General features: G+C 42.7%; 1 protein-coding gene across 1 annotated transcript; it reads left to right on the forward strand.

The window, feature by feature from the left end:
* The first annotated feature begins 531 nt into the window (after positions 1-531).
* Taf9 (TBP-associated factor 9) lies at positions 532-25,859 on the forward strand. Its single transcript, XM_050189416.3, has 6 exons — positions 532-809; positions 909-1,045; positions 1,113-1,244; positions 15,307-15,370; positions 19,467-19,625; positions 25,551-25,859. Exons 1-6 carry the CDS (start codon positions 692-694, stop codon positions 25,835-25,837), a joined length of 897 nt encoding a protein of 298 aa, XP_050045373.1. The 5' UTR covers positions 532-691; the 3' UTR covers positions 25,838-25,859.
* Positions 25,860-27,005: the final 1,146 nt, after the last annotated feature.

Genomic DNA, 27,005 nt, shown 5'->3' on the forward strand with positions numbered 1-27,005 from the left:
TCTGCCTGCGAAGCGACCAAAACAATAAAACCGTACGTCGCTGATCTGCTGCACAGAATTACCTCAACATCATGACACGCTCCTAAAGTTGATGTGAGTGAGAGTGGTCGCATGATATTGTCCTAGTCAGCGCACGTGCGCGCGAGAGCGGGACATGGCACGCACAGCGGTAACAAAACAAACGTCTGTTTTGTATTTTTTCTAGGGGGATGATTTTGTCATGGGACAAGCAGGCATGAAGCTGAAGTATTCGTGTCGCGACCGATTCGACTATAGCACAACTGACACCAGTAGCCATTCCTGTCGTAGTGAGCTCCCCGTACGGAGCACCGCAAATGAGCCATGAGTCATTTGATAGAAACGTGCGTTTTCATCGAGCAGCCGTACAGTTGACAGGCTTTCCATGGGCGTTCCGCCTCGATTTCCGTGCTGCGAACAGACCCGCATCCACTCGACCCGCTCCGCTGCGCGGCAGCAGCAGCAGCAGCGTCATCATTTTCCAGTGTGTAAATCCGGCATCCGGTCATTTGTCGGTGTGTGTCGGCTTGTTAGCATGACCGCTAGAGTAGCTAGTGGGCTGGAGGTCCGTGCCAGTTTGTGCCTCTGTTCACACTTCGTTTTTTAAACCAGTTTTAGCTCGCATGGTGCTTCATTCTAGGCTGTCGCTTGTTATCCATATAACTGCCATACGATGGCGGCCCCGAAAAGCACACCGAAGGATGCCCAAGTCATGAGTGCAATACTGAAGGACATGGGGATATTGGATTATGAACCGAGAGTCATAAACCAGATGCTGGAATTCACTTACCGTGAGTAGTTCGTTTGGCAGTACTTGATGTTGGGATATGTTAGGTGTGTTAGAACCTGTGGCTTAACTTATCTTTCTTGTTTCCCCTAATCTCACTCAGGTTATGTTACGAATATCCTCGAGGACGCCAGATTGTTTTCGAACCATGCGAAGAAGAGAGCTGTTGACGTCGATGACGTGCGTTTGGCTATTCAGATGCAAGCAGAAAAAACGTTCACATCGCCGCCACCGAGAGACGTATGTTAGCGTGGTCTATCGCGACGTAGACGTTGTTTAAGCGTTGTTCTTCATGCTTCTTTTCCAGCTATTGATGGAAATCGCGCGTCAGAAGAACAGCACGCCGTTACCACTTATAAAAGCGAATGCTGGACCCCGTCTTCCGCCGGATAGGTACAGCCTAACTGCTTGCAACTATCGATTGAAGTCTGCGAAAAAGGTGAGCGGAAATCGAGTTGCCTTCAATATATATATATATATGTGTGTGTGTGTGTGTGTGTGTGTGTGTGTGTGTGTGTGTGTGTGTGTGTGTGTGTGTGTGTGTGGTGTGGTGTGGTGTGCGCGCGCGCATACATACATACATACATACCCTCCCCGGCGTGTGTAACTATCGGTGGCTAATTTGTAGTGCAAATACGACACGAAGAGACCGAATTCGTCAAACATTATGAAAAGCTTGTAAAGAGCTGGACCTCAAATTGGCAGCAAGCTTTGTTATCGGCATTCAGTTTGACCTGCGCAATGGTATCATGACATTGAGCATTGCTTTTTACAAACTAGGAAGATGCCAAAAATTATAAAAACAAGCACTGATGTTGTACCCAGTGGCAGCTTTGTCAACTGAGCACATATTATTATTATTATTATTATTATTATTATTTAAAGCTTGAGGTTTCAACACTGATGTCACCCAGCGGCAAAAGACAATTCCTACATCTTGTGCTGTGTCGTTTGACTAAACAGCTCATTAGCCAGTGACTTAAGCACTTGAAGCCTTCTCAATCCTGCGGCCCTGATGGCATCCCCTCTGCAATTCTTTTTTTTTTTGCGATAAAGACTTGCCCTTAAGGCATAATTCTTGGAGCGTATATGTGTATTATATGTGTGCTGTGAGGCCTGTCTTGTGTATGAATTGAAGCAGTGTTTTGTGGAATCTGTTGTCATGTATCCAGCGGTCATAGCTGGTAGTCGCACTGTAGCGGAGGCCGGCTTGCAGTAGGAGACGCGAGCATTCCGATTGTAAACCTGTACATGTCCATATTAGGTGGTATGCATCTGCTTCCACCACAGGAACGGAGCAGTATGGACACGTAGCACCCAGTGGTAAATGCGACCAGTTCCACCTTGAGACAACAGCCGGTGTAAGGGCCACCCCGGCCCGAAGCTTCCTAAGCACAACTTCCTCCGCCCTAGTAAGGTGAAGGGGGAGGGAGCAGACACACGGTGGGATAAGAGCACGTGTGTCCTGCCGGAGAACATTTTTTACGGGCTCGGAGCGAGTTACGGGGTTGGGGTGGGAGGGGAATAGGTGGAGGATCAGGATTAGGAGGGCAGTGTGCCTGCTGGTCAGCAGCAATGTTGTGAGGGTTCGCTGAATGGCCTTGAATCCAGTGTACCTTGACGCAAGTAGCTGTTTTACTATTCATAGTGTGTATTGTCTCGCAGATTTCCATCGCCTTATCAACTTTCTTGAGTGCCTGAATAGCCGCTAAAGAATCGGTGAAGATATCTAGTTGCTTGATGGTAGGCAGCTTAGATGTCGCATCTTGCACAGCGTCGTGGATGGCTTGAAGTTCCATTACTAGAGCGCTGGCTTCCGTAGGTAAATAGCGCTGGTGGCCGCTGATGAAATTATGCGTAGTACTCAGGAATGATGTCCTTCCGCCGTCTGGGAGAATGGCAGCATCCGTATAGACTTTGCAGATGTTAGCACATGATGCATCGACGATGTTGTGTTCGTCAATAATACCTGTTGTATCGCTGCGTCGTAACTTCGTTGGCTTATTAGTTGTGATGCTGGTGAATTCCCAGGGGGGCATTGGATAGGGCTGATTGTCAATCCGAGAGCCGCATTGAAAATGAGCATGCAACGCAGCGACAGCCGGAACAAGTTGCTTTCTTATTTCACGTGCTTTTTCATGTTGCAAAATTAGCTCTGCAATTGTGTTGAGCTGGGCATGTTCCTCTAAGGTTGGTATCGGAGTGATGCGGGGCAGTGCTGTGATTGTGCGCATAGTGTTAAGAACGGCCAGCTGCAGTGCAAGTTTGCCACCCCGTTGCGACTGTGGAGGCAACATCCCGGGAGCATTGTCGCCAACCTCTAGCCACGGCGTGACTAAATCGACTTTGTGTCGAGGAACAATACGCGCATCCCCCACTCTCCGTCGCTTCAGCTAGGATGCATTCGATGAAGCAGGCTTTGTGCTGAAGCCGCCGCCAACCTCTAACCTCATCACCGTTGTGACGGAATGAGTTCGGCGGGCCAACTATTGTTACCAAACTCCCCAACGCGGACCTGATCTGCTACGGGTGCGCGAGTTGCCGCGGGAATGCCGTTTTGCACTCCTTCTCACGCCCCAACCAAGACACAAGACGATGCGCTACCCGGAACGGCTCCGAGTTCTATGAAATTCGCGTGGCGTCGGTTTCGGACTGTAAACACGTGTGTGTGTGCATGTGTGTGTGTGTAAACCGTCCTGCGGAGAGGCGGATAGTTTGCGATGACTAAACGAACATTCGCATCACCTTGTATCGCGGGAGGACCGAGTGTTTAAAAACTGCTGTTGGGCGGATGCTCGACACACTTCTCTTAAGCAGTCATGTTGGACTGAGACTCTCTCTCAAGCAGTCATGTTAGACTGATGTACTTTCTCAAACAGTCATGTTAGACTGATATAAATACTGTAAATAAACCCATATTCCTTGTTCTTGATGAGAAGCAGTGCTTCCCTTCATCAACGTCCTCAGCGTGGATAAGTTGGACGACAGCATAGGCCAGCTACCTTCGAATTCATGCCAGACTCCAATCTTGACAACGGATCACGAGCGATGGGATTGAGCCCCCAATCCTGACAATAGCATCGCGATTAATCGTCTCCAACTGTGCCAGCTGTGCCAAAGTCAGCCATTGAAATTGTGCCCGATATAAAATTCATGGCTGCAAGACTGCACGCACCAACCGTCGAGCTACGTCAGTACGAGCTCTAGCTGCTTTTGCTGCAATGCGATGAATAAGGTGAAGGGTTTTTGTCGAACTCTGGTTTTACGGAGTCAGTGTGCATCACTGCCGGAGTGGTGAATATCGAGACCCAGTATGCGGACCTCAAAAGCCTCAGGGATTGTCACTGCGCTGAGTCTAAATGTAAAGGGGTGCTGCATGATTCTTGTGCGTCCTTTCTTGTTGGCCACCACAACATAGCTTGATTTTCGGGCGGAAATGTCCAACCCTGCTTTCTGAGCGTGGTTGTTCAGAACATCAAGGGCTTCTTGAAGTCGTTGAGTTTGTCTAGATATATCTTCATGCACGGACCACAAAGTGACGTCATCCGCATAGATTAAGAACCTCACGTCTGGAATCCGATGTAGTTGCCAGGCTAGAGGTATTACAGCAACGTTGAAGAGAAGAGGAGCCAAAACCGAACCTTGTGGGACTCCTCTGTTCGATGTGAAGTATCTTTCTTGCCTTCCATCTACTCTAATCGCAAATGTGCGATTCTGAAAGAATCAGTAGATGAATCTTATCACCCGCGGTGGAAGTCCCAGGTCGATGAGGCTGTAATGATTTCATGGTCTATATTGTCATAAGCTTTCGTTATGTCTGTTGCTACTACCGTGCGCACAGCGTGACTGTGTGGTGAAACCTGTAAAACATCGTCTGATAAGATAGAAAGTCCGTCTTCAGTTCTCAAGTAAGAACGGAATCCAATTTGAGCAGGATGATATTTATCGTGGCGTTCAAGCCACCAGGAAACACGTGTGGCCAGCATCTTTTCAGCGAGCTTGCAGACAGTTGAGGTTAGTGAAATTGGGCGTAAAGACTGCAGGCTATTTGGAGACTTTCCTGGTTTCGGAATCGCGACAATTGAATGCTTCCAATCAGGTGGAACGTTTCCAGTCTCCCATACTTTGTTAATAGCCTGAAGAAATGCGTCGAGAGCTGCTCCTTCCATATTCTTGAAAACCTCTTAAGGAATACCATCGGGACCAGGTGTTGTTCGTTGCTTCGAAGTTTCAATTGCCACTATTAGTTCGGCCATGCTGAAAGGGCTGGATATTTCGGATTTGGAAGTTGTGTCAGATTCATCGATTTCGGGGCAGTTTATAGGTGACGCGTGATCGTATTTCGGGAAAAACGCTCTAGCAGCGTGTTCTGCAAATTGATGTGGCGAACTCTGCATCGCTAACCTAACGCTCGCTGCAGGGTCAGGTTGCTTATAACCGCGTTCCATTGATCAGAACGTACGCCAAAGCGCTCTGTTTCCAATGCCCGATCCAAGATTCTCGCACCACTCATACCAACGTCGTCGAGAAAGTTGCCTCTGCAATTCTAAAAGCTTACAGCAGCTTACAGCAGTATATTTCCCCAATATTGACATCTGCGTTTAATTACTAGTTGAATACTTCTACTTTCCCTCAAATGTGGGAGACTGCTCATGTTCTTCCTGTATGTAGGTCTGGCTGTAACATCAGTGTCTCGAATCATTGCCTAGTTTTTCTTCTCTGTGCTATGTCTAAGGTTTTTGAGCTTGCCCATCACAACATATTGTCTTTTACTGTGAAAAACTTATCGATACCTAATCAGCATGGATTTCACACCAGCCGCCCCACTATCAGAAATCTCGCAGGTTTCATGACACAGATCTCCATGCCGGTGCTTCAAAGTGAGCAAGTTGACACCGTTTACTGTGACCTCTGTAAAGCTTTTGATGTAGTCGGCCACTCAGTGCTTCTGATCAAGTTTACGCACTGTGGTGTTGACTTGTCAATTTTCCATCTCTTACACAGTTCTTCTTGGTAGATCATGTTATGTTAATGTCAATGGCAAAACGTCTTCTGTTTACATAGAAAATAGTGGCATCTATCAAGTTTAAAATTTTCTTTAAGGATGTTCTTTCCATCATTTGGAATTTTGTTCCTTCTATATGCCAATGAAATCAAGATTTTTAAGGAAATTCATACTGTTGATGACTGTTGCATCCTACACTCTTACCTGTTTTCTTTTTCTGAGTGGTGCAAAATTAATAACCTCACATTGAATGCTGTTAAAAACAAGGTCATGATTTTCACACGTAAAGCAGCAAGCATTTCTTTTTCTTTTTCTGTAGATTCTGTACCATTGTGTGAGGTGTGTAAGATCAATGATCTCGGTATACCTTTTAATGCAACCTTACACTTGTCTGCTTACCTTAAACATGTAGTGCGGGGTATGTGCTCTCTTGGCTCTGCTTGCAGACTATCAAGGGAATTCAGTTCTCCTACACTCTTTCACAAGTTGTACAACAATCTGTCTTCCTCAACTCGGATATGCGTCGGTCGTCTGGAATAACATTTCTAGATCCAACATTATAGATCGGGTCCAGAAAAAGTTTCTAAGCATTAGCATACCCACTTTGCTAACATGGACACTGGAGCTTGTTCTAGCACTGTTGGATTATTGTCATTGCCCTTACTTCACTGTTGACGTAATGGCACTGACCTTCTGTTTCTTTTCGAACTCCTTCACGGTATCCTCACCAGCCCAAACTCCGCAGCAGTATTAGTGGCGAGTATTTGGAGTCGCGCCCTCTCGCGAGTGACATCGTGGCAAGGACGCCGCTCGCTGCGGCTCGCTCGGCTGCCGCGCGCTCGTTCCCTTCGTGTATGCTTTGGGTATGGGTGGCTCAAACCGTACTTATTGATAGATGTGTCGACTGCTTTCTGCTGCCATGCCTGAACCACAGTTCCTTCTCCTAAAGCACGTGAGTCGATAAAACTTGCGGCTTGGATATCGCAAGCTATGTAGCGTTGAAGGCGTCTATTGGCATTGCAATGGATATATGCGCTGTGTCTGTCCGTAAATGTTGCGTAAAAGGAATGTCTGCAAATTCAACACGCGAAGTTGCGTACGGTGCTTTGCTAAACGCTTAACATTCCCTTAGCATTTAGCTATGAGAGACATTGCATTTTACGTGGAAGAAAAATCTTGGTAATTGGCGTCAGCATGTTATCCGTTTTGGGAAGACACCGCCCAGCGAAGCTGTCATGATGATTTTTATTACTCTGGTGAGTTGTTCTAGTCAAATATGGCCATTTATTAATGCGAAAAAAAAAAGACACGCATTTTTTATGAAAAAGCTTGCTGTTACTTTCACCCCTCTCAGAAACAGGCCTCCAAAAAACGAATTGCTCATGGCTACTAATACGACGGCGCGTCATGTAGAGTATTTACATAGTTAATTCACAATATCATAGTAGCAATCCCCTGAGGGAAAAGTTTGGAGGTTAAGCTCGAGAGCCAATCAATTGCAAGCAATGAAATGTTTCATGGTGGCCCTCAGTAGCCATTATCGACAATATGGCACACCCCTGGTCACGCAAGGGTAGCAACCGACTGTCGGTATGGTGAGGCACGCTTGGTTCACGAAACCTATCAGTTCACTACAACTTCGAATTGAAACCATAAAGCATTTTTTACAGCGCCAACTGGAATGGCTAAAGTATTCTCGAGCTACTACAGCGCAGCTTAGATTGCCTAGAAAAGGAAATTCAAGCACCTTCTGTCTCACCATGTCTCGATCCAGCGTTGTTTAATTATACAAACGGAGAACTATTCGCTTCGTCAGTACATAAAAGAGAACCTCACCCAACTGCAGGCACAGATAAAGTTTGCTCCAATCCAATCGCAAACGTTCATAAAGAAAACACCACAAGCCTTACATATATATCTTGATTTTTGACCCTTCACAGGGGAATTTTGATATCTTCAATATGTCCGATACTACTAATGATTGACGCTTCGAATTCTTTCTGGCTGCAGTCATGCGGTCCAACAGGCATATATCGCTAAAACATTTAGGCCGAGCAGCCTGTGTCAGTTCGCCAAACAGATTGGTCATGTATATTGCTCAAGCAACAAACACCAGTACATTGTTCAAGTGAGTTGAAAGTGCAGCACGGAAAAGGGAATATGTAATGGTACATTCCTTTTCGTATTCTGCAAAGAGCTGTAAGCCTCAATTAGCTTTACATCAAGTTACTGCCACTTAAAATAAACTCGTGAAGAACTGCCTAATTTTGAGAAGCAGTTAAAGAAGTAAGTGGTGCTTGTAGAATCTAAACTGGAGTGTTAAGTCCTCGCGTTACTGCCGAGCATTTCTTTGAAGAAATGCAAAAATTTGATATTATACCATGAACTACTCGTCGTGAGCAAACCTGTTTTAGCGGATTAAAATCAAGGTGACTGTTGCAGAAGTCCTATATAGCCAGCGTTTGTGACATACTTGTTACACCGCGACAGGTATCGTATCATAACTGCATTCTTATATGCTATGTTTTCGCGGTTGTCGATCCGCGCATGAGAAACCCGCAATGGGCTGGTCTGTGCTCCTTCGGCTGGCACTGTAGTGTTGCCTTTGAGACCTGCATTGTCGTCTGAGAAATAAGCCCTTTGAATAAATATTCGCGAATGAAGACGTCGTAAAAATATACTTGAGACGACCACCATAAGTATACAAGCAGAGAGAACGAAGGCGAACAAACGAAAACACCGCAGGAAGCGATTGCACACCGCCCGAACTGTAGCAGACTACAGGCGCGAGTCTGTGCCCTGACGTCACACTCGCGGCGCTCGCAGCGCCCCTGTAGTTCGTTCTCGAAGCTAATAGCAAGTTTCGTATTCTGCGCAAGGTCACCAGAGAACATAAACCTTTCCTTGTTTCTGCCTGTCATCACCAACACTCAACCATCCACAGAACACTGAGTCTTTATAACACTTATTTTCATGATGTCAGATGTTTTTCATAATATGCTATCATTGTTTCCGAGCATTGCATTGTTGTGTATTAGTTTCACACATTGTTCAACTGCCCTTCTCCTCCTTTGTCTTTTGTATTCACTTTGCACCTTGTTGTATGTACGCTCTTTTCAAAATTGTTCCTTTTATTGATGTTTTTTACTTTATTCCCCTGCAGTTTGTACGTTTTCGGTGTATGCATGCGCCACCTCTCGGACATCATGGTTGTTCCTGGGCGCAGTAAATAAATGATTGTTTGATTATATTGAAACAAGCTTTTGAATAACTGTACACTGGCTTTATCACTGTAAAGCATCATAAGCAATATCAGTTAATGAAGTGCACACCAAGTAAGAAATATTTGTTGTTTAGTATTTCCTTATTTATTTATTACAAAAACCCGTATTCACTCCGAGAGCATTACAGTGGGGAGGTATGCACATACTTACACATTTGTAGATGTAAAGAAAAAACACAGTGTCACACAAGTGAAACAAGGCCTTATAAGCAGGTAAACAAAAGCAATAGATCGTTAGTATCTGGGTATCATACCTGTATAAAACAAAATAAGTACAGAAGTACAGTACAGAAAACAATACAAGTACCGGATCAGGTAAAAGCAGCGCTATAGAGCTTGAACACATATAAAACTGAGAATTCGATGCGATACCTATAACGGTTTCGGGAAGCTTGTTCCACTCAGATGCCGTTCAATGAAAAAATGAATACTTCAGCAAATTGCCCCTGGAAGTTGTCTCCCAAACTTTAAGAGCATGGTCGCGGCAATTCGAAATGTAATGTGGTGCGAGCATGTAGCTCGTTTTATCTAGGCCAGAATGCCCAAGGAAAATATTACGGAAGAACTTCAGCCTAAGATAACGCCTACGATCGCTCAAAGTCTGCAGTTGCAATCTAGTCTTCACAGCGGTGACGCTACTTGTGCGGCGATAGTCACCGACGGTGTACCTGGCTGCTTGATTTTGTACGCGCTCTAGCAAATATATAATGTTCTGTTGATAAGGACCCCACAGTACACTCGCGTACTCGAGAATAGGGCAAACATATAGTGTGTACAACACTTTTTTCACGCCTTCAGGGCATGCATGGAAAGCGCGAGCCAAAAGTGCAAGAGTTCTATTGGCTTTATTTTCGGTTTTTCTTATGTATTCATCCCATAAAAGGATATCCGTAAAGTATACACCAAGGTGCATTGCCTCCTTTACATGCGGTGAGCTGACTTTGTTAATAACATAGGAGTTTGGTGAGTCTAGCTTTTTCCTCGAGAAACGAATGTAATTGCATTTAGTTGTGTTTATAGCCATGTGCCAGGTACTACACCATTCAGAAATTTTATTCAGATCAGATAAAAGAATTTCAATATAAGCTGAAGTGTTAATTGGGTGATAAACAATGCAGTCATCTGCATACAACTGTATTTTCGAAGTACCATATTTACTCGCATAATGATCACACTCGCGTAATGATCGCATGCCTGAATTTTGTCGTCAAAATTCAATCTTTTTTCTTTCCCGTGTAATGATTGCACCCTGAACTTGTCGCAGCGATATGTCGCGTGCCAAGTCTAGCTAATGATGATCGCGCTTACCATCTGTTAAATGCTACGTGAACAACTCTTGAAGACATACCAAGCAGTCTGTATGCACCCAACATTCTTAAGCAGATGCCCCATTTATTCCTTTCATCACTTTCCGCACGTCCATAAAAAAAAAAAGCTACAACCAAACTTGCCTCGGCTTTATTATTTGTAAGCTTCATAATGGTTTTGGTCAACAACAGCAACATAAAAGGTGCCTTTCGATTCTTCTCATCTTCACTCACGGGCATGCAACAAATCACGAGCAGCAACGATAGTGGCCATGTTTACACTGATGCGTTAGGAGTGTACCCTATTCATACACTGACGCTTGTAATGCAGCTAAGATATTCACCCACCCTTAGCGGAAACGTGTCATATTAGGATAGGAGGGAAGACAGATGCTGCTGTTTCAGCAGCGTGCCCGCCATGTGTTTTTACGTCACTGGCAGCTAAGCGTGCCCATCTCTGTTTCTGTCCCCTCAAAGTGGACATGGCAACGTTATTGTCACAAACTTGCCGATATTAACGATATTATTCGTTACTGATACAGAAGAAACTGTTTCAATGCGCGTAATGTACTCATGAGAAGAAAAATAATCGCGTTCGGCTTGCTCCGCCGGCTGCCATTTTTGTTTTGGTGTCCCGCACTGACAGAGGCAGCCACCTGTTTGTTGACTCGTTCTCATACCGCAGCAAACGCGGGATGAAAAAATGTTTCTTTTTGCGGGAAATTTAACCCGCATAGTGATCGCACCCCTGAATTTGCTTCAATAAAAAAAAGAAAGAAAGTTCGATCATTATGCAAGTAAATACGGTAATTTCTTTTGATATGTTATTGATGAAGATTAAGAACGTCAAAGGGCCTAACAACGATCCCTGTGGTATGCCAGACGTGACAGGAACTGATGACAATTTCGAACCATTGACAATGGTAAGCCGACTACGAGAAGAAAAGTAGCTCTCCAGCCATTTAAACACATTTTCAGGAAGACCAAGGTGGGATAGCTTGTAGCATAAGCAACCATGACTGACTTGGTCGAACGCTTTCCTGAAGTCTAAGAAAACGAAATTTGCCACCAATCCTTCATCAATTGCAGACACAATGTCAAAATTAAATTCAACCAATTGTGTGTCACAGGAGAAGCCCTGGCGAAATCCATGCTGGTTCTGTAAAAAATACTTGTGCTGACTGAGATGGTTGGCTATGTTGGTATACAAGATATGCTCCAATATTTTTGATGCTTCGCATAACAGAAATTGGGCGGTAATTTTCAACATTATTTTTAGATCCTTCTTTATCAACCGGTACAGTGTTTGCAACTTTCCATTCGTCTGGAACTGTTCCCATTTTCAGCGAAAGTGCGAACAGACGATGGAGAAGGCGACTCATGGGGCATGGACATTCCTTCAAAATGCGGTTCGGTGTCATGTCTGGGCCGTTTGCTTTGCTGGGCTTTATGGCGCTCAGGAGGAGGAAGATTCCTTCTTCAGAGGGTGAACTTGTGTCCATCAGTTGTGTTGCTTAGTTAACATCTGGCAAAACTGCACTATCTCCGGGCAAATCTGCCTGAAACACTGATTTGAAGTAATTATTTAGTATGACAGCTTTGTGTTCATTATCCATAATAGTTCTGTACACCATAAGAAGATGCAGTATACCTATATCTTGTTTACGATTACTCTGAATAAATTTCCAAATTGATTTGCTGTTTCTTTTTATGGAAGCTTCCATATCCTCAAAAAAAGTTTTTTTGGCTTGACGAATTTTGCTCATGAAAAACACTGAAGTCCGGAAATTTTATCTAGGATGGCAACTGATTTGACCTTACAAGAGCGAACAAATAAGCGGCGTGTTTTATTAATAATGCTGTGACTTTCACTCGTCATCCATGGCTTATCCCTTCGTCTAATATATTATAAATATATTATATATAAATATATTAGATGGGGCGTGTTGCTCAATCAAAGTTAGGACTTCAGATCTCAGGAGCAACCATGCATAGTTGACGTCATGATGACTGCATTTTGTGTCAAACGTGGAGTAGAAGAAGGTCTAGCTCATCCGGGATTGCATCGTAATTGCCTTGATTGTAGAAGTACACTTTTCTTTGCGACTATTTACATTTTTGCCTATACGAATACTTGAAAGAAGATATAACTATTTCGTAGTAGCTTATGCCAGGCACACATGTTGTATCCTTTTATGCCAGGCACACATGTTGTATCCTTTATAATGGTGGATTCATTTGTGAATAGAAGATCCAGAACGCTGGATGAGCCTGAGCACACCCTTGTCAGCTCTAACACATACTGAGATAAGTTTAAGCCATTAACAAAGCTTCCAAGGGCGTCATGCAATGATGAGTCTGTGAAAAATGTGGGTTCTTCATAATTCCACAGTACGTCCGGAGTATTAAAGTCACCTCCTAGCAGTATAATATCATTTTGTGTCATCATAAGTTCTTCATACAAGTTTACTATGGGCTCAGAGTTCATACCGGGTGGTCATTAATATGACCCTACTGTAAGCGTTCTTCCGGTTGACTGCGAAATCTTGCACAGTGCAACTTCACGTTTGACATGAATTGTAGATTGGCCAACTTGGCTAGTCATTTTCAACTAGCACGAACACACCCCCACTATGCATGTTTCTGTCAGTTCGGTACACAGCGTATCCAAAAGGAAAGACATGGGCATCTGGCACAGAATCATCGAGCCAAGACTCAGTACCAGTGATGATGTTAAGGAAATACAATGTTGTAACAAAAGCGAAATCATCAACTTTATTTTTGACACTGCGGCAATTTATCGCCATCACTGTTAGGTCAGCATCAGCCCAATTTCGGAGCTTCTTGGGCCCTTCTAGCTACGAGTTGCAGTACATAGCTTCTTTGCTATCTTTATCATATCTGTATGTCTTATTGTCAATGGAAAGACGGTTGAAACGAAGCTTAAAAGGGCACTTTTGTTGTTTGGCATATGAAATAAGTTTTCTTTCCGCACGCACACATGGCGAGAAATCTTCACTGAAAGCATAAGCAGCGTCTTTCAGCTTGCGACCCTGTGACAAGATATTTTGCTTGGTTTTGTAGGAAGAGAAGCAAGCAATAAGCAGACGTGGTTTGCTTATATTGAAGCGTCCCACGCGGTGTGCACGCTCTATGTCGCGATCATTTAGTCGTGCACCGAGAAGATCGTCACAGATTTTCCGTATTTGCGCCTCAGCCTGGTCCCACGTCTCGTGTTCTGTGTCAGCAATACCATACACCACAAGATTACAATGTCTACTGCGGTTTTCTAGATCATCACAACGCATAGTCCGGTTTGACAGTTCTGTTGTCATTGACTTAAAGTGAGACTGAACCAGCTGCACGTCGTCTTTAACGGTCTTTAATGACAACAACTCCTTCTATTGCACATTGTTTAATGGTCATAGTATCTAGTTTCTGCTCAAGCTTGGCCTGCTTGCCATGCATAGCGGCGACCGCGACTAGCAACTGCTGTTGTTTTATCTCAAGGGAAGAAATAACATCGACAGCTTTTATAAAGTTTTCGATCTGCTAATTTTTCAATCAGCTAACTGCACCTCAAACATTCTTGTAAGAAATCAAATCAATCAATCGCAGCATACGACAGTGCGCTTTGCCCAGTGTTGCTATGCAAAGGTCTCTTGTTTTATTGCGTGTTGTTCTGCATGTTCAAGAGAACTGGTGCTCTAGCATCTAGCTGCAATTCCGGCAGTCCGGATACTGTGCTTTTACATTAAACTCCATCGGGATTCATCTCGTATGCCTGCAGCGCTTTCTTCCTAAATGCACGAAGGTAGACTGAAAGATGAACAGCTTACCTGTACAGCATTTCACAGCGTGTGTAAAAGCCCGCACATGTTAGTAATTTTTCCAATTGTGGTGATGCGCATGCGTGAAACTGCGGTGATCAGGCTGCATGGGCGTCTCACTTATTGTTATTTAGTGCCCCATTGATTGCTCAATTATAGACGACTAGAAGAAGTAGCTGGTAAAATGATGTGCTGGCTAATATTACTAACATTTTAGCATTTTAAACGACAATGCCGTTGCCATCACGGAAAAGTTTCACCTGTGATTTGGGGGAAGATTAACTCGCACAGTTACGCACTTGAATGGTTGTGATTGCAATGTTTTGATTAAACTACAGCTTAGCGTTACGCTCCATTCCCGCTTCACGCGCAGATATATCTGCAGCTTGCAAATATAAAGGCATTCTTTTGCACTGGACGACTGTTTCAGTTTTGGACAACGAAACCATGAACTTCTTCCTGGCATAGCAAATGGTACAAAACTAATTTTTTAATGTTGAGACATCGCCTGCAAGTGCTTTTGGTGCAACTCAGGTGTTTTTCTACAGCAAAATAGAATAATTTAAGAAATCAAACAATGAGAGGGTAAGTAATGTCATTGTGACAGTCCCACACTTGCTCAGGCACACTAAGATTAGTACTTGAAATATAACTTCCTGTAAAACAACACCAACAATTAAATGTAGAAATGTATCTGTTAATGACTGTGGTCATTAATAGTTGTAGCTTGGATGGAGTTACCAAGTGGCAAAAGGTGTGTGATGTTAAAATCTCAGAGCCTGTAGCTGAAATAAATTACATAACATATCTAGTATTAATGCAATGTTGGAAACAGTCCATTCATGTCACGTTACAAAGCAGCTGCTGGAGTGATGCATCAGCATCTGCTCATAGCAATACAGGATTCAAGTTATGCTCTTTAGAAGTTCTTGCTGTTATAGCTTGCTCACAGGAGGAGGAAAGAACTTTATTGGGTCCTGAGGAACCCCTTCCCACCCACTCTTGGTTTAGTGGTCGGCAGGGGTCGCGGGCCGCTTGCTCACAGCTTGCTTTTTTTTTTTCTGTCCTTCCAACAGCCAAGAATCCAGGTTGGTCTTCCACCACAGCTAGGGCTAACTATGCAAGCAAACAGCGCAGCAGGTGAGTGCTTCTGAAAGCCTCATTACTGATATCAATCACCAATAAAAAAAAAGTAATATGGACGCATTAAAAAGACAGTCAATAAAATAGTGGTTTTCTGCGTGTTTATTTATTTTTATTTTTTCATGTTACTAAATGTGCACATTAAGCTTCACCAATCTTCTCTTTTTATTCAATGAGATGCAGGTTATCAGTAGTAATAGTTGCTGCCATTTGGTGTTGCAAAATGTTAACGGAAGCATCACACCTTTGTTGATGAGAGGAAAAGCTTCTGTGCTGTTTTAAATTTGTAAGCCCAGGAGCACTTTCTCATTTAATGCCTGTGAACAATAGATTGATAACCTTTTACATTAATGTGAAATTACAATTGGCATGCTTTGCATATCGCCAGAATGCCTGCCGAAATTACGAAGTAGTGTGCATGTACACAGAGCAGCTTGAAAATTCATTGTTGTTTTAACACTCTATTAATCAATTTGATAGCAATACTAATATATGCAAATGCTGCAGTTCAGCCACTCTTTATTGAAGTATTCTCGTGCTTCACAAAACTGTTGTAAGTTGATCATGCAAGGTTATTAACAGACAAAATTATGTTCTTGAGCATAGCCGAATCTTCCACTCCAATTGCAAGAGGCCGCACTTATATCGGGCTGAACGGCACAATGTGTGCAAACATTAACTCGATTGAGAACTGCCACATTGTTTCAAAAGAAGGCCACGAGTCGTGGCAGCAATTGAAACTGTATTGTAACCGTATTGTCAAAAAGTTTAGACATAGGGATTATAATTATGTTTTATCAACCAGTTCAGTACTAATCAATTTTTTTCGCATTCTTTGTGGGATACGTAAAAGATATTCACATCATAGGGCACAACGAAATTGAGATACCTATTCTCTTGTATTTGAATTGTGCCCCTTGCATTGTTCTTGGGTACTCTGATGTATGTTACTTCTTGTTCTATTGACTTGCTTTTTGCTCACTTGTGAATTTGCAATCAACAACCTTGTATACACAATTACTTTTGCTCTTTCTTTATTCCTTGCTATGCTAGATTTCTTTTATATTTATTTATCAGACCTTCAACTAGACTTCGGCTACAGGTTTGACAAATGTTTGTTACTTGTGTATAATAATATAGAAGTAAACATTTCATTTCAAAGGAGAGGTGAGAATTATGGGAAAAGTGAAGCAGAAGACCAAGCTTATTATCCCATTTTGAATGCAAAGTGAAAGAGAAAGGAATGACTGATGCAGCAAGTGTCCAGTTTTAGATGACACTATCTTTGTGTGGTTTGCGACAACTGCACCAGGCTGTCTGATTTATGCATCAGTGGCATATGATGTGTGACAACTACCTCTGATTTTTATGTGGATAGAGGATCCCTTGTCAACCTAATCCATAGTAAAAAAAACCTGCTGCATTTGGTGCACGTTTTGAATTGTTCACAATTGCAGAGGACAATTTTTGTACATTCAACAAATTCTGGCATCATACTGTAGTTACAGAATGAGCAATTATCTAATAAAGGGGAAAAATGTGGTTTAGTGGCTTTGGTGGTGGCTTGAGTTCATGGGATCAAATCCTGGGCACAGCGGCCGCATTTCAATGGGGGCGAATTGCAAAAACACTTATGTACTGAGATGTAGGTACACGTTAAAGTAACCCAGGTGGCCAAAATTAATCTGAAGTCCCCGCTACGGCATGCCTCGTAATGAGACCATGGTTTTGGCACGTAAAATCCCATAATTTTAAAAACCCTCAGCCAGATTGAGAGTTTAGTGGGTGTTCACCATTCAACTGAGCATAATGTAATGAGAAATAAATGAAAAAATATGAAATAAAGTACACTTCTGAAGCGTTAACTTGCCTGTGAAAACATAGTACCATGTCATTGCCAGAAAGGATGACTACTGATTGTTAATGACTTTTGCACTTCTTTTTTGCCAGCATCTGCATATCAGTTTCAGTTTTAGTTTATCCTTCTTTAACGAAACAATTAGTAAATAGCAAATAGTATGCAAACGAGGGTCCCAAAGTCAATGACTGCAACAGGACCCTCGGTCCTAACAGAAAAAAAAAAATTAGTGTACAAACCGTGGGTTAAAGCAGCAAAGATGAAAAAAGTACAAGGAAAACAAATGAATGCGCGTAATGCAATACATTGGTAAGAGAAAACAAACAAAAAGTACATATATCAAAAAGCATAATTATACAGAGAACATGTTATAGGACATGAAACTATTTACAAAAAAGAAATAAAACGTCTTTAACTCATGTTTGAAGACAAAGATGACGTTGGTTTAAGTGAATGGGGTAGGTCATTCCATATTTTTAATGCTGAAAACGAGGATGTCATTTTTTCATAGTTGGTGTTACATTTAGGTAATAAAAAGTTGTAGTTATGCGCAAACCTAGTGTGGTCGGTATTAGTGAGTAATTTGTAATCCACAAATTCGTAAGCAAGCTTTTTGTTAAGTAATTTAAAAAAGAGAATACTTAGATGATACTTAAACAAGCCAGATGCAGATAGTATAAAGTTTGCCTGGAGTAGTGGGAGAGCATTTGAGTAAAAGGAACTGTTGGTGATTGTGCGAATAGTCTGGTTCTGTATGTGTTGAAGAGACGAGAGGTGGCAGTTATATGTGTTTCCCCAGGAAGCAATACCATAGATGATATGACCATGAATGAACGCAAAGTATAAAGATAATAATGCGTGTTCTAAAAAGAATGCACATGATTTTGTGAGAGCTCTTATGCCAAAAGCTGTTTTCTGTTTAGCAAACGCAATATGATTAGTAAACTTCAATTGAGAATCCAGTTTTATGCCAAGGAATGACACACAGTCCGCTGCAGGAATAAGGTGACTGTCGAGAGTTACTTGGGGGATACACAGCATTATCCCCTGCTTTGTGTTAAATAACATGAACTGAGTCTTGAGAGGGTTTAAAATTAAGTGATTTAACTGACACCATTCTGCAACTTTCGCTAGTTCATTGTTCAGTTTAAAGAGTTATCAGACATGGAAATATTGGTATCATCAGCATATAAAATAGCATTAGAAAGGTCAAGAGCATCGGGTCAGTAGTTAATGTAAATGCAAACAAGGGTCCCAGTATTGAGCCCTGTGGTACCCCTTGATTAATAACTAACACAGACTGTTTGCTTACGGTCATGTTAGTAATACTTAAAAAAAAGTTAAAGCTGGACCTGTTATACCTAAAGATTCTAGTTTGACAAATAAAATAACAGTGTCAAAAGCTTTAGTAAAATCTAAAAATGCTGTGCAAACAAGTTCACCTCTGCCAATAGAATACCTTATGTAATCGGTTAATGCAATAAAAGCTAAGCTGGTCGAACTGCCAGGACAGAAGCCGAATTGGCAAGATTTTAACAATTTAAACTTTGTTAAGTAGCTGTTCATATGTTTCAGAAATAATTTCTCGATAAGTTTACTTATGGAGGACAAAATAGAAATTGGGCGATAATTAGACACCAGAGATTTATCATACCTTTTTTAAAGACAGGAATTACTTTTGCCTTCTTAAGCGAACTAGGAAAGGTACTGCATTTAAAAATTATAGGATATTTCAGTTCCAAAAGTGCTACCTTCAGAACTGTGATTAAGTATGGCAAAGCAAGATGAAAAGCTGCAGCAACAAACATGTGACTAAGACAACTGTTTATTTGTAAATGCAGGCTAGTGGCTATACATGAAATGCATTATGCATCGTGCCTGTTTACACATAAATGTGAGATGTAAGTGAGATGTGTTAATAAGCACGAAAGAAGTCCTTGTGTGCTTCTTACCTCTGCTGCTGCTGTGATGTTCTGTGCTGGCAGCCTTCACACCATGAGGCATTAAAGGTGTTAAACTAAAAGGTGATTAAAAACATTAATGTCATAATTCATTCCTTGTGCTAATTCATGCTTATGCAATCCATTGGATTAGTGTTCTCTAGTGTCTTATTAAATTCAGCACCTCTCTCTCTCCTCTATCTTTCTCTCTCTCTCTCTCTCTCTCTCTCTCTCTCTCTTTGGTGGGGCTGAACTACATGCCTGTGAAAAGCACCTTATGAAGTTTCTCTTACAGGTTTATCAAAAGTCACACCTGCATTGAGCCTTAACAGCAAGACAGGTGCTACACTTGCTGTCGTCAGCAAGTCAGCAGCTGCACCAACAGTGACAATTGTGTCTCGTCCTGCCACAACCAACAAAACGCATCCGACTCCCATCATCAAACTCTCTCAACGTGAGTCACCCCTTTATGAGATTTATCGCTTGAAGCAATAAAGGTACCTAAATAGAGATATTAAACAGAGATATTAAGTTAAACTGTACTAGTAAATCGTGCTTCTGCAATGGTACACCAGCTGCTTTTGCCGTGAAAGGAAGATTCGTCATCCAAAAAAGATATAGAAACTTAACGCAGATGGCAATGACGCCTTGAAGTCCCACACCATCTTGCCGTGACATGATGCATTTTCAACAGCACCTGCTTCTGTCTAGCCTATTGTTCTCTCTGGTAAAGGGCTACGTTGCATTCCAAGAAAGACAGAGAAATACCATAGCAATCTTTAAGAAGCTTTTCTGCATCTAAATGACCCAAGTACGAGAAATTACTTCAAAGTCCATGACGTCACACTGACGCACCGGCGCTGAGGTTTTGGTGTAAAACTTGCAAAAAGCCTTCATTTTCTTCAGTAATAATCAATCTGTTTCTGTAAACTTAATATAGTTCATTTTTATTTAGCATCCTTCTATAGGCCAACTGCGATGTTGGCCCAATCCCCCTCCGGAGATGTTCGGGGGGGGGGGGGCAGCCCTCCCTCCCCCCCCACATCCTTAGAGTGCCGTTACTACACCTTTTTTGCCCACATCATTTGAGGTTTCTTTTGACTTGCCTCGACCTTTTCACTTAAAATTTTATTGTGGGTTATAGCTTACTACATCATTGTTGGCGCGGACGTGCATGGCTTTTAATTCATACTTTCGCTTTATTTCTGCAAATCCTGGCAGCCACAGTACCAGCGGCAGCAGCCTCATCTGCATTTTCTCTCTTCAACATTGTTTTAAATTTACCCTGTAAACACTATGCACATACACAATGTATTTAAATATATACACAGGACAAACTTCATTATATTTTTGAAAGAGAAGGAGGTAGCCAATTAACAATTATTTGTAAAGGTATGGATAGCCTATGCCTAGAGAATGAATATGTTGCTGTACGTTCACCTCGCTTCAAGTTGCTTTGCATGCTTTTTTGACCCTGAAAAAACCTATAGACTTCAGTGACCCCTTCGGCAGAGTCTTTTCTCAATGGCGTGTGAAATGCACGTGAGTGATAAGTGTCTCAGTATTGCTTCTTTTTCCAGTAAACAATGGTAACGTCTCATGAAAAAAAAAACATTTCTAATAATTAACTACATTTATAATGGATGGAAACATCGTCACTTGCATGCAGAGGTCATAAATATATAGAGGGTGTCTTAATGAACTATCATTCACCAAGGTAAAGAAAGAGCAATGCATTACTCGAAGAAAATCTGGTGCATATTGTTTCCAGTACAGTGGAGTAGCTGCCAATAATTTTTTCGTTACTGAGATTTAATTAGGTCATTGTAACCAATTATCTAACTCGAGACATACAATGCTAATTATTGAAGTGTCAATGAGGCATTTGTAGGCACAGCCAAGGGACATCTAACTGCATTTTTTTCAGCGACATGCTAATTGCGTACTAATTTTTTTCCGACTGATAAATAAACCCCGTGAAAAAAAACCAGCATTATGTGCACAATATCCTTGATGGAGTGGTTGATGAGTTTCTCAGCGAACTCCCTCTGTCACATCTTGCACTTCTGTCGAATCAGCAAGATGGGGCACCTGCACACAGCAGCAGCCAAGCACAGAAATGGCTTGATGCTACTTTTCATGCTTGGTAGATGAAAAGGCACAGAGCTGTAAATTGACTGGCTAGGTCACCTGTCTTCTCTTCACTCGATTTCTTTATTTGGGGTTATGTGAAAGATCGTGCTTACATGATCGAGATGGACGTCAGATTAGCTCAAGACAAAGATAACGGATGTCTGCTGTAGAATTCAAGCGTCGGCCATCAAGAAAGCCACTGAAGATGTGATAATGTGGACTCACTACTGCGTAACGGTGCTTACGAATTCATGGATAATAAAAGCACACTGATATCTTTGCGTGTGTGTGTGTGCAGGCGTTCCGATTGTCAATTCAGCTCATTTAGGAGTGGTATATCTTTTTTTCTTGAATGCATCGGTCTTGCATTTTCTCTACACGTGGGTTGCTTCTCAGTCTGTTTGTTTCGCTTTTATTTTTTGCCATGAACCTGTTTTTTCAGCACGCATACACTTTCATGAAAAATAAAACTGTCACTTTAATTTGGCTTTGGTCCGAAGCAAGTTTCTGGCGCTAAATATAGCTCCACACGCACTCTTTCGATGTAGTGCAAGCAAAGCCGGGATTTTGAAACATTCTGTGCCTATTACATTGCTTTTCGCATTTTGTGCGTGGTCAAAGCGGCGGTTCGGCCACGTTATTATAGGGCTTTTGTTGTCATTGTGATCAGTCGGCTGTGAGAGACTGATAATAAGTGTGCCATAAAAATGAGAGGAAGGAACAGCTGCGAAACACGAAACCTGATGTTGGTGCTTATTCCGTACAATTATCAAGGTACGGAAGGAGCTTTTCGGGTTAACGACAGGCAATGCAGTTGCTTTCAATCACCTTATTTGAGGGTGCTGCTTTATGATATGGGTGAGAGTGCAGTCACGTGGCATTTTTCATATTTCACGAGGTTTCATTGCCAGTCGGAAAAAAATGTACGCTGTTAGTATGTCGCTGGAAACACCGCAGTTAGATGTCGATTGGGGGTGCCTACAAATGTCCCATTAACACTTTGATAATTAGGACAGTACTTCTCAAGTTCGATAATTAATTGCAATTTCCAAAATAAATCTCAGTAACAAAAAGATTACTGGCAGCTGGAGTAATGCTACCACTCGTTTTAAAGTCTTGGTGCATGATAGTTGAAGCACCCTGTATGATTCACTCAGTAATCGAAATGAGGCCAAGCTGGATTCACTCAAAATCAGAATCAACAGCAGTCATGCGCAGCAGCGCTTATACTCGAAAAAGGAAAAAAAGAGAGAGAGAGGCTGCAGTTTCGCCAGAAAGGCGAAGCAGTATTAGTGATAGTCAAATATAGGACAATTGCACGAAGAAAGATTACACCACTGAGAGAAGCCAGATTCTTGGTGGTGCGAAAGGACTCAGGCTGTGAAACTGAATTGCCTTTTACTATAAGGTCTTGAAAATTTTCATATTCTCCGACAGGTGACATATATATGTATATATATGTGTGTGTGTGTGGGGTTCGGAAACCTGGTCCCCCCTCCCCCCGGAAAAACGAAACTTTTCTGTCTATGGTTGCTGTAAAGATCGCACATGCTTTCCTGCGGCTTGTCAACCTCCCAACCCCCACCTAAACTGTGCATGATGGTGCAATGGTGCCTTCACAAACTATTGATTGGATTTGTAAAACTTTGCAACCAGTCATATCAGTCATTACTTTATCAAAGGCTAGAAAAGTGTCTGGGATGCTAACAATTTTCATAATAGTTCATATACCCGTATTTATTCGAATCTAGGCCGATAGTTTTTTTCAAATAATCATATTCCGAACTGTAGGGTCGGCTTAGATTCAAGGATTTTTAAAAATGCGAGAGTTTTTCATTTAAACTGCTAAATGTGCATAGCTAGCGCCATCTAGAAAGTCAGTATCGCAGCCGCTACTAGCTGTGCCAGTAGCCAACCGCACACAAGCGAGGTCGCCATTTTGACCTGTGTCGTGTCGGCCGTATCGGTGTGCGGTGTGGTGTTATCGCGATGGCACCAAGCAGGAGATGCCACTACAGTGCTGCTTTCAAGCGAAAAGTTGTGTTAGCCGCAGAGGCATCGTCGAACCTTCAAGCCGGGCGGGACTTCGGCGTCGACGAGAAAAATGTCCGTCGTTGGAGGGGACAACGACAGCAGCTTTCGCGTGCGCCACAGCGAGGATGGCATTTAGTGGACCAAAGAAGGGCCGTCACCACGAAGTGGAGACAGTTTTGGCAGACTTTGTTCGGATGCAGAGAGCAGCTGTCCTCCCAGTGACAACAGAAGTGCTTCAAACGAAAGCTAGGGAACTTTTGAGGGAGCGAGGCCTAACGCCAGGGGGTTTCAAAGCCAGTTGGGGCTGGCTTCAGAAATTCATGAAGCGCTTCGACTTCAGCCTCCGACGTCGCACTTCAATCACCCAGAAGCTGCCAAGCGATTTCGAGGAAAAACTGATAGCTTTTCAGCGCTATGTGCTGTGAAAGAGAGAAGCGACAGGCTACAACCTTGGGCAAATCGGCAACGCTGACCAGACGGCTGTGTATTTTGATATGCCAGTGGTGAACACCGTGAATGAAAAGGATGCCAAGGAGGTGAATGTGCGCTCTGCGTGCTACGAGAAGCAGTGCACAACTGTGATGCTGTGCTGCACAGCTGATGGACATAAACTCCCTCCTTATATGATATTTAAAAGGAAGACACTGCCTGCTCTATAAGCTTTCCCAAGGAATGTCATTGTGCGGACAAATGAGAATGGGTGGATGATGGGTGCGATGGTGGAAGAGTGGGTTAAGATTGTGTGGCGACGGCGTCCAGGAGCCCTTTTGACAAAGAACTCGCTCCTTGTCGTTGACTCTTACCGTGGGCACTTGACCGAGAATGTGAAGGCGGCGCTCGCCCAAGCGAACACGGACTTCACTGTCATACTGGGCGGCATGACGGGCCAGTTGCAGCCACTTGATGTCTGCATCAACAAACCTTTCAAGGATCGTCTGCAGAAATATTACACGGACTGGTTGACTGACGAAGACCACATGCTAACGGCAATGGGCCGCATCAAATGTGCATCGCTATCGCAGCTGGCGGGCTGGGTAGCTGCAGCGCGGGACGACATCCCAAGTACTTTGATCGTGCGCGCCTTTAGAAAGTGCAGCATATCTAATGCGCTTGACAGTACCGAAGATTATTCACTGTTTGAAGGTGACAGTGACAAGGAACACAGTGACGAGTCTAGCAGCGACGACGACGTTGAATGAGCTCTGCACGTTCAGATTCAATAAATGCTGTTTGCATTTTGTGAATGCTGTCCTCGCTTTTTTTGTTTGGCCTACATTTGAGGTAATATTTTTTGGATTTTACGGGGTCGGCTTAGAATCGGGGTCGGCCTAGGTTCGAGTAAATATGGTGTATAAAAATTTCATTGCGCAAAAGTCTTGACTAAAATTCTGTTTCGCCCTTCTTGTAATGGCAGCCATCATCTGTTCGAGTTCTGCCAGCTTCTTCGTGGTGTTTGTCTACGTACTGCAGTGCTTCTTTGTCTTAATGCATAGAATACGTGCAGATTTAGACTCACCTGATCACACCTAGAAACACTCAACAGTGTCTCCCAAACATGGCAGCTTACTGCAAGCGCAACTTGCTCATCATTATGTATCATGTATTTCACCCAGGGCCTGACTTGAGCTAGACATCCCCAGTTAAGGTGGGAAGAGTTTTTTAGACATAAAGTGCTTTATTATTTAAGGTAGGATGATGAAAACTTCAGTGAATATGTATTTTCATGTGCTCATATCAGTTATGAACTCGGTTTTTCTGTGCACCATGCAATTAATTTTTAAACGAATTATTCAAGAAAATGTGATTTGGTCGCATTCAAAGTAAACTGGCCACACAGATCCTGCTGAATCAAATGTCATTGTATTCTGCAGATATTAAAGACTGAAACAAGAGTAATTTTATGGTTCTGGCTTTCCTAGAACAAAAGTTATGAAGCTTCAATGTTCTCATTTGAATGACTGAGAAGAAATACTTTTCTTATTTGATCATTTCTGTAATATTTTAACTTCCCAAATTAAGATTTTACACCCTTTTGCACTCGCTAAACATTCAGCTTTTCAGCAAAACAAAAATGATCAAAATTGAGGGTACCAAAGCTGAGAAAAGCTTGTCAGTAGATTGTGAAGTTACGAAAAAATGTAACTGAGAAAATAGCTTCATATGCTGTGACTTCAGATGTTTGTAATTGTAAATTACCCTTTAATGACTGCAGGCCCACCCCTCAATGTGAGTACAGCGGTGTCATCAGCAGCACCCACACCAATTGTGCAAGTGACAGCCGCACCACAGCCTGCACCGCCGGCTCCCACCACAGCTGCAGCAGTGCCTGCAACTGAAGCTGTCGCCAGTGCACCAGTCATCACCACAGCTACCACAGAACCTGCAACTCAGCCATCGGTGCCGCTGCCTATCATCAACATTAAGAGTGAAACACCCTCTGAAATCAATGACAAAAAGCGGAAGCGTGAAGAGGACGATGACTATGATGCTATTGAATGAATAAATGGTGGACATTTGTTCACTGTTGAATTTTTTTTTTTTTTTTTCAGAACACTGTGGTTACAGAAACAAGGACTACAGCTGATAATTTTATTGTTTTTTGTTTTCAAGCTGAACCAGTTTGCACGCTGTCTTGAATCAGTGCCTGTGCAACTGTCTGTGAGCTATCCTTTTAATTAAATGTGAGAAATTTTATATGAATTGATGAATGCCTCATAAAACCCATTAGATCACTGTGTTTCATTTGCGAAATTCTCTCATTCAAATACTGAGCACACGAAAAGGTGGGCACCATTGATTTTAGTGCTTCACAGAGCATGGAACAAAGTGGATAACTTGTAATGCATAAGGGGCCCCAGACTGCCTCTTGGTGCACAGATGCATTCATCACACAGAAAACCGGGCTTTTGTCACCTCGGTCCAAATTGCAATTCATTTTTGCAGTTGTACGGTGATGCCTGGAGAACATTTTTAGAACTGCTGGTTGGCTATCGGCTGACATCGGGCAATAGCAGCTCATATACAGCAGTCGTTGGGCTACCATATTTAGTGGCTCTAATTAGGCATGTGTACACACATACTGTAGCTCTTCCCGCAATTTTGTATGCAAACAACAAAGTGGAAATTGTTGATGCATTGCCAGTGACCAGGCACTGGCTATATGAGGAGGAGGAATAGCACACAGGTGAGGTGACATGAACAAGAGCTAATGTCATCTCACCTTGCTTGCGCTGGACAAATCATCGCTGTTGTTTGGCTTTCCCAATGGAATGCAAAGGCTTTCATAATTATTTAAGATCAATGTCAACAAAAAGTGGAGCTGGAGAAACCACCTTTGATCTGGACTGTGTATGACTGTGGCCTTTGTATGACTGTGGCCATCACACCAACATTGTGAGACACATAGTCGGAGAACACCTGTGCCTACCCATGTCTGTCTGCCCCTCACAATGGAAGCCAAAAACCAGAGATGCCTTATGGGAATGCAGCATTGCCAGCGTTATGAAAGTCCTTGAGTGAGCCAAGAATGCATGTGGAAGTTATGAACATCTTTCATGTAATGCGTGGATGAAGTAAATATACTATTGCGGTTATCAGGATTGATTGATTCATGGGGTTCAACCTCCCAAATCAAATTTGGGGATACGGGAAATGCCGTGGTGGAACA

This window comes from Dermacentor andersoni, chromosome 2, assembly GCF_023375885.2.
Source record: "Dermacentor andersoni chromosome 2, qqDerAnde1_hic_scaffold, whole genome shotgun sequence".
NCBI classification, from domain to species: domain Eukaryota; kingdom Metazoa; phylum Arthropoda; class Arachnida; order Ixodida; family Ixodidae; genus Dermacentor; species Dermacentor andersoni.

Excerpts from the sequence above, each read along its gene's own strand:
- Taf9 (XM_050189416.3), top strand. The coding sequence starts at position 692 with ATGGCGGCCCCGAAAAGCACACCGAAGGATGCCCAAGTCATGAGTGCA. Across the intron at positions 810-908 it reads GATGCTGGAATTCACTTACC|GTTATGTTACGAATATCCTC; the intron begins GTGAGTAGTTCG and ends AATCTCACTCAG. Across the intron at positions 1,046-1,112 it reads CATCGCCGCCACCGAGAGAC|CTATTGATGGAAATCGCGCG; the intron begins GTATGTTAGCGT and ends CTTCTTTTCCAG.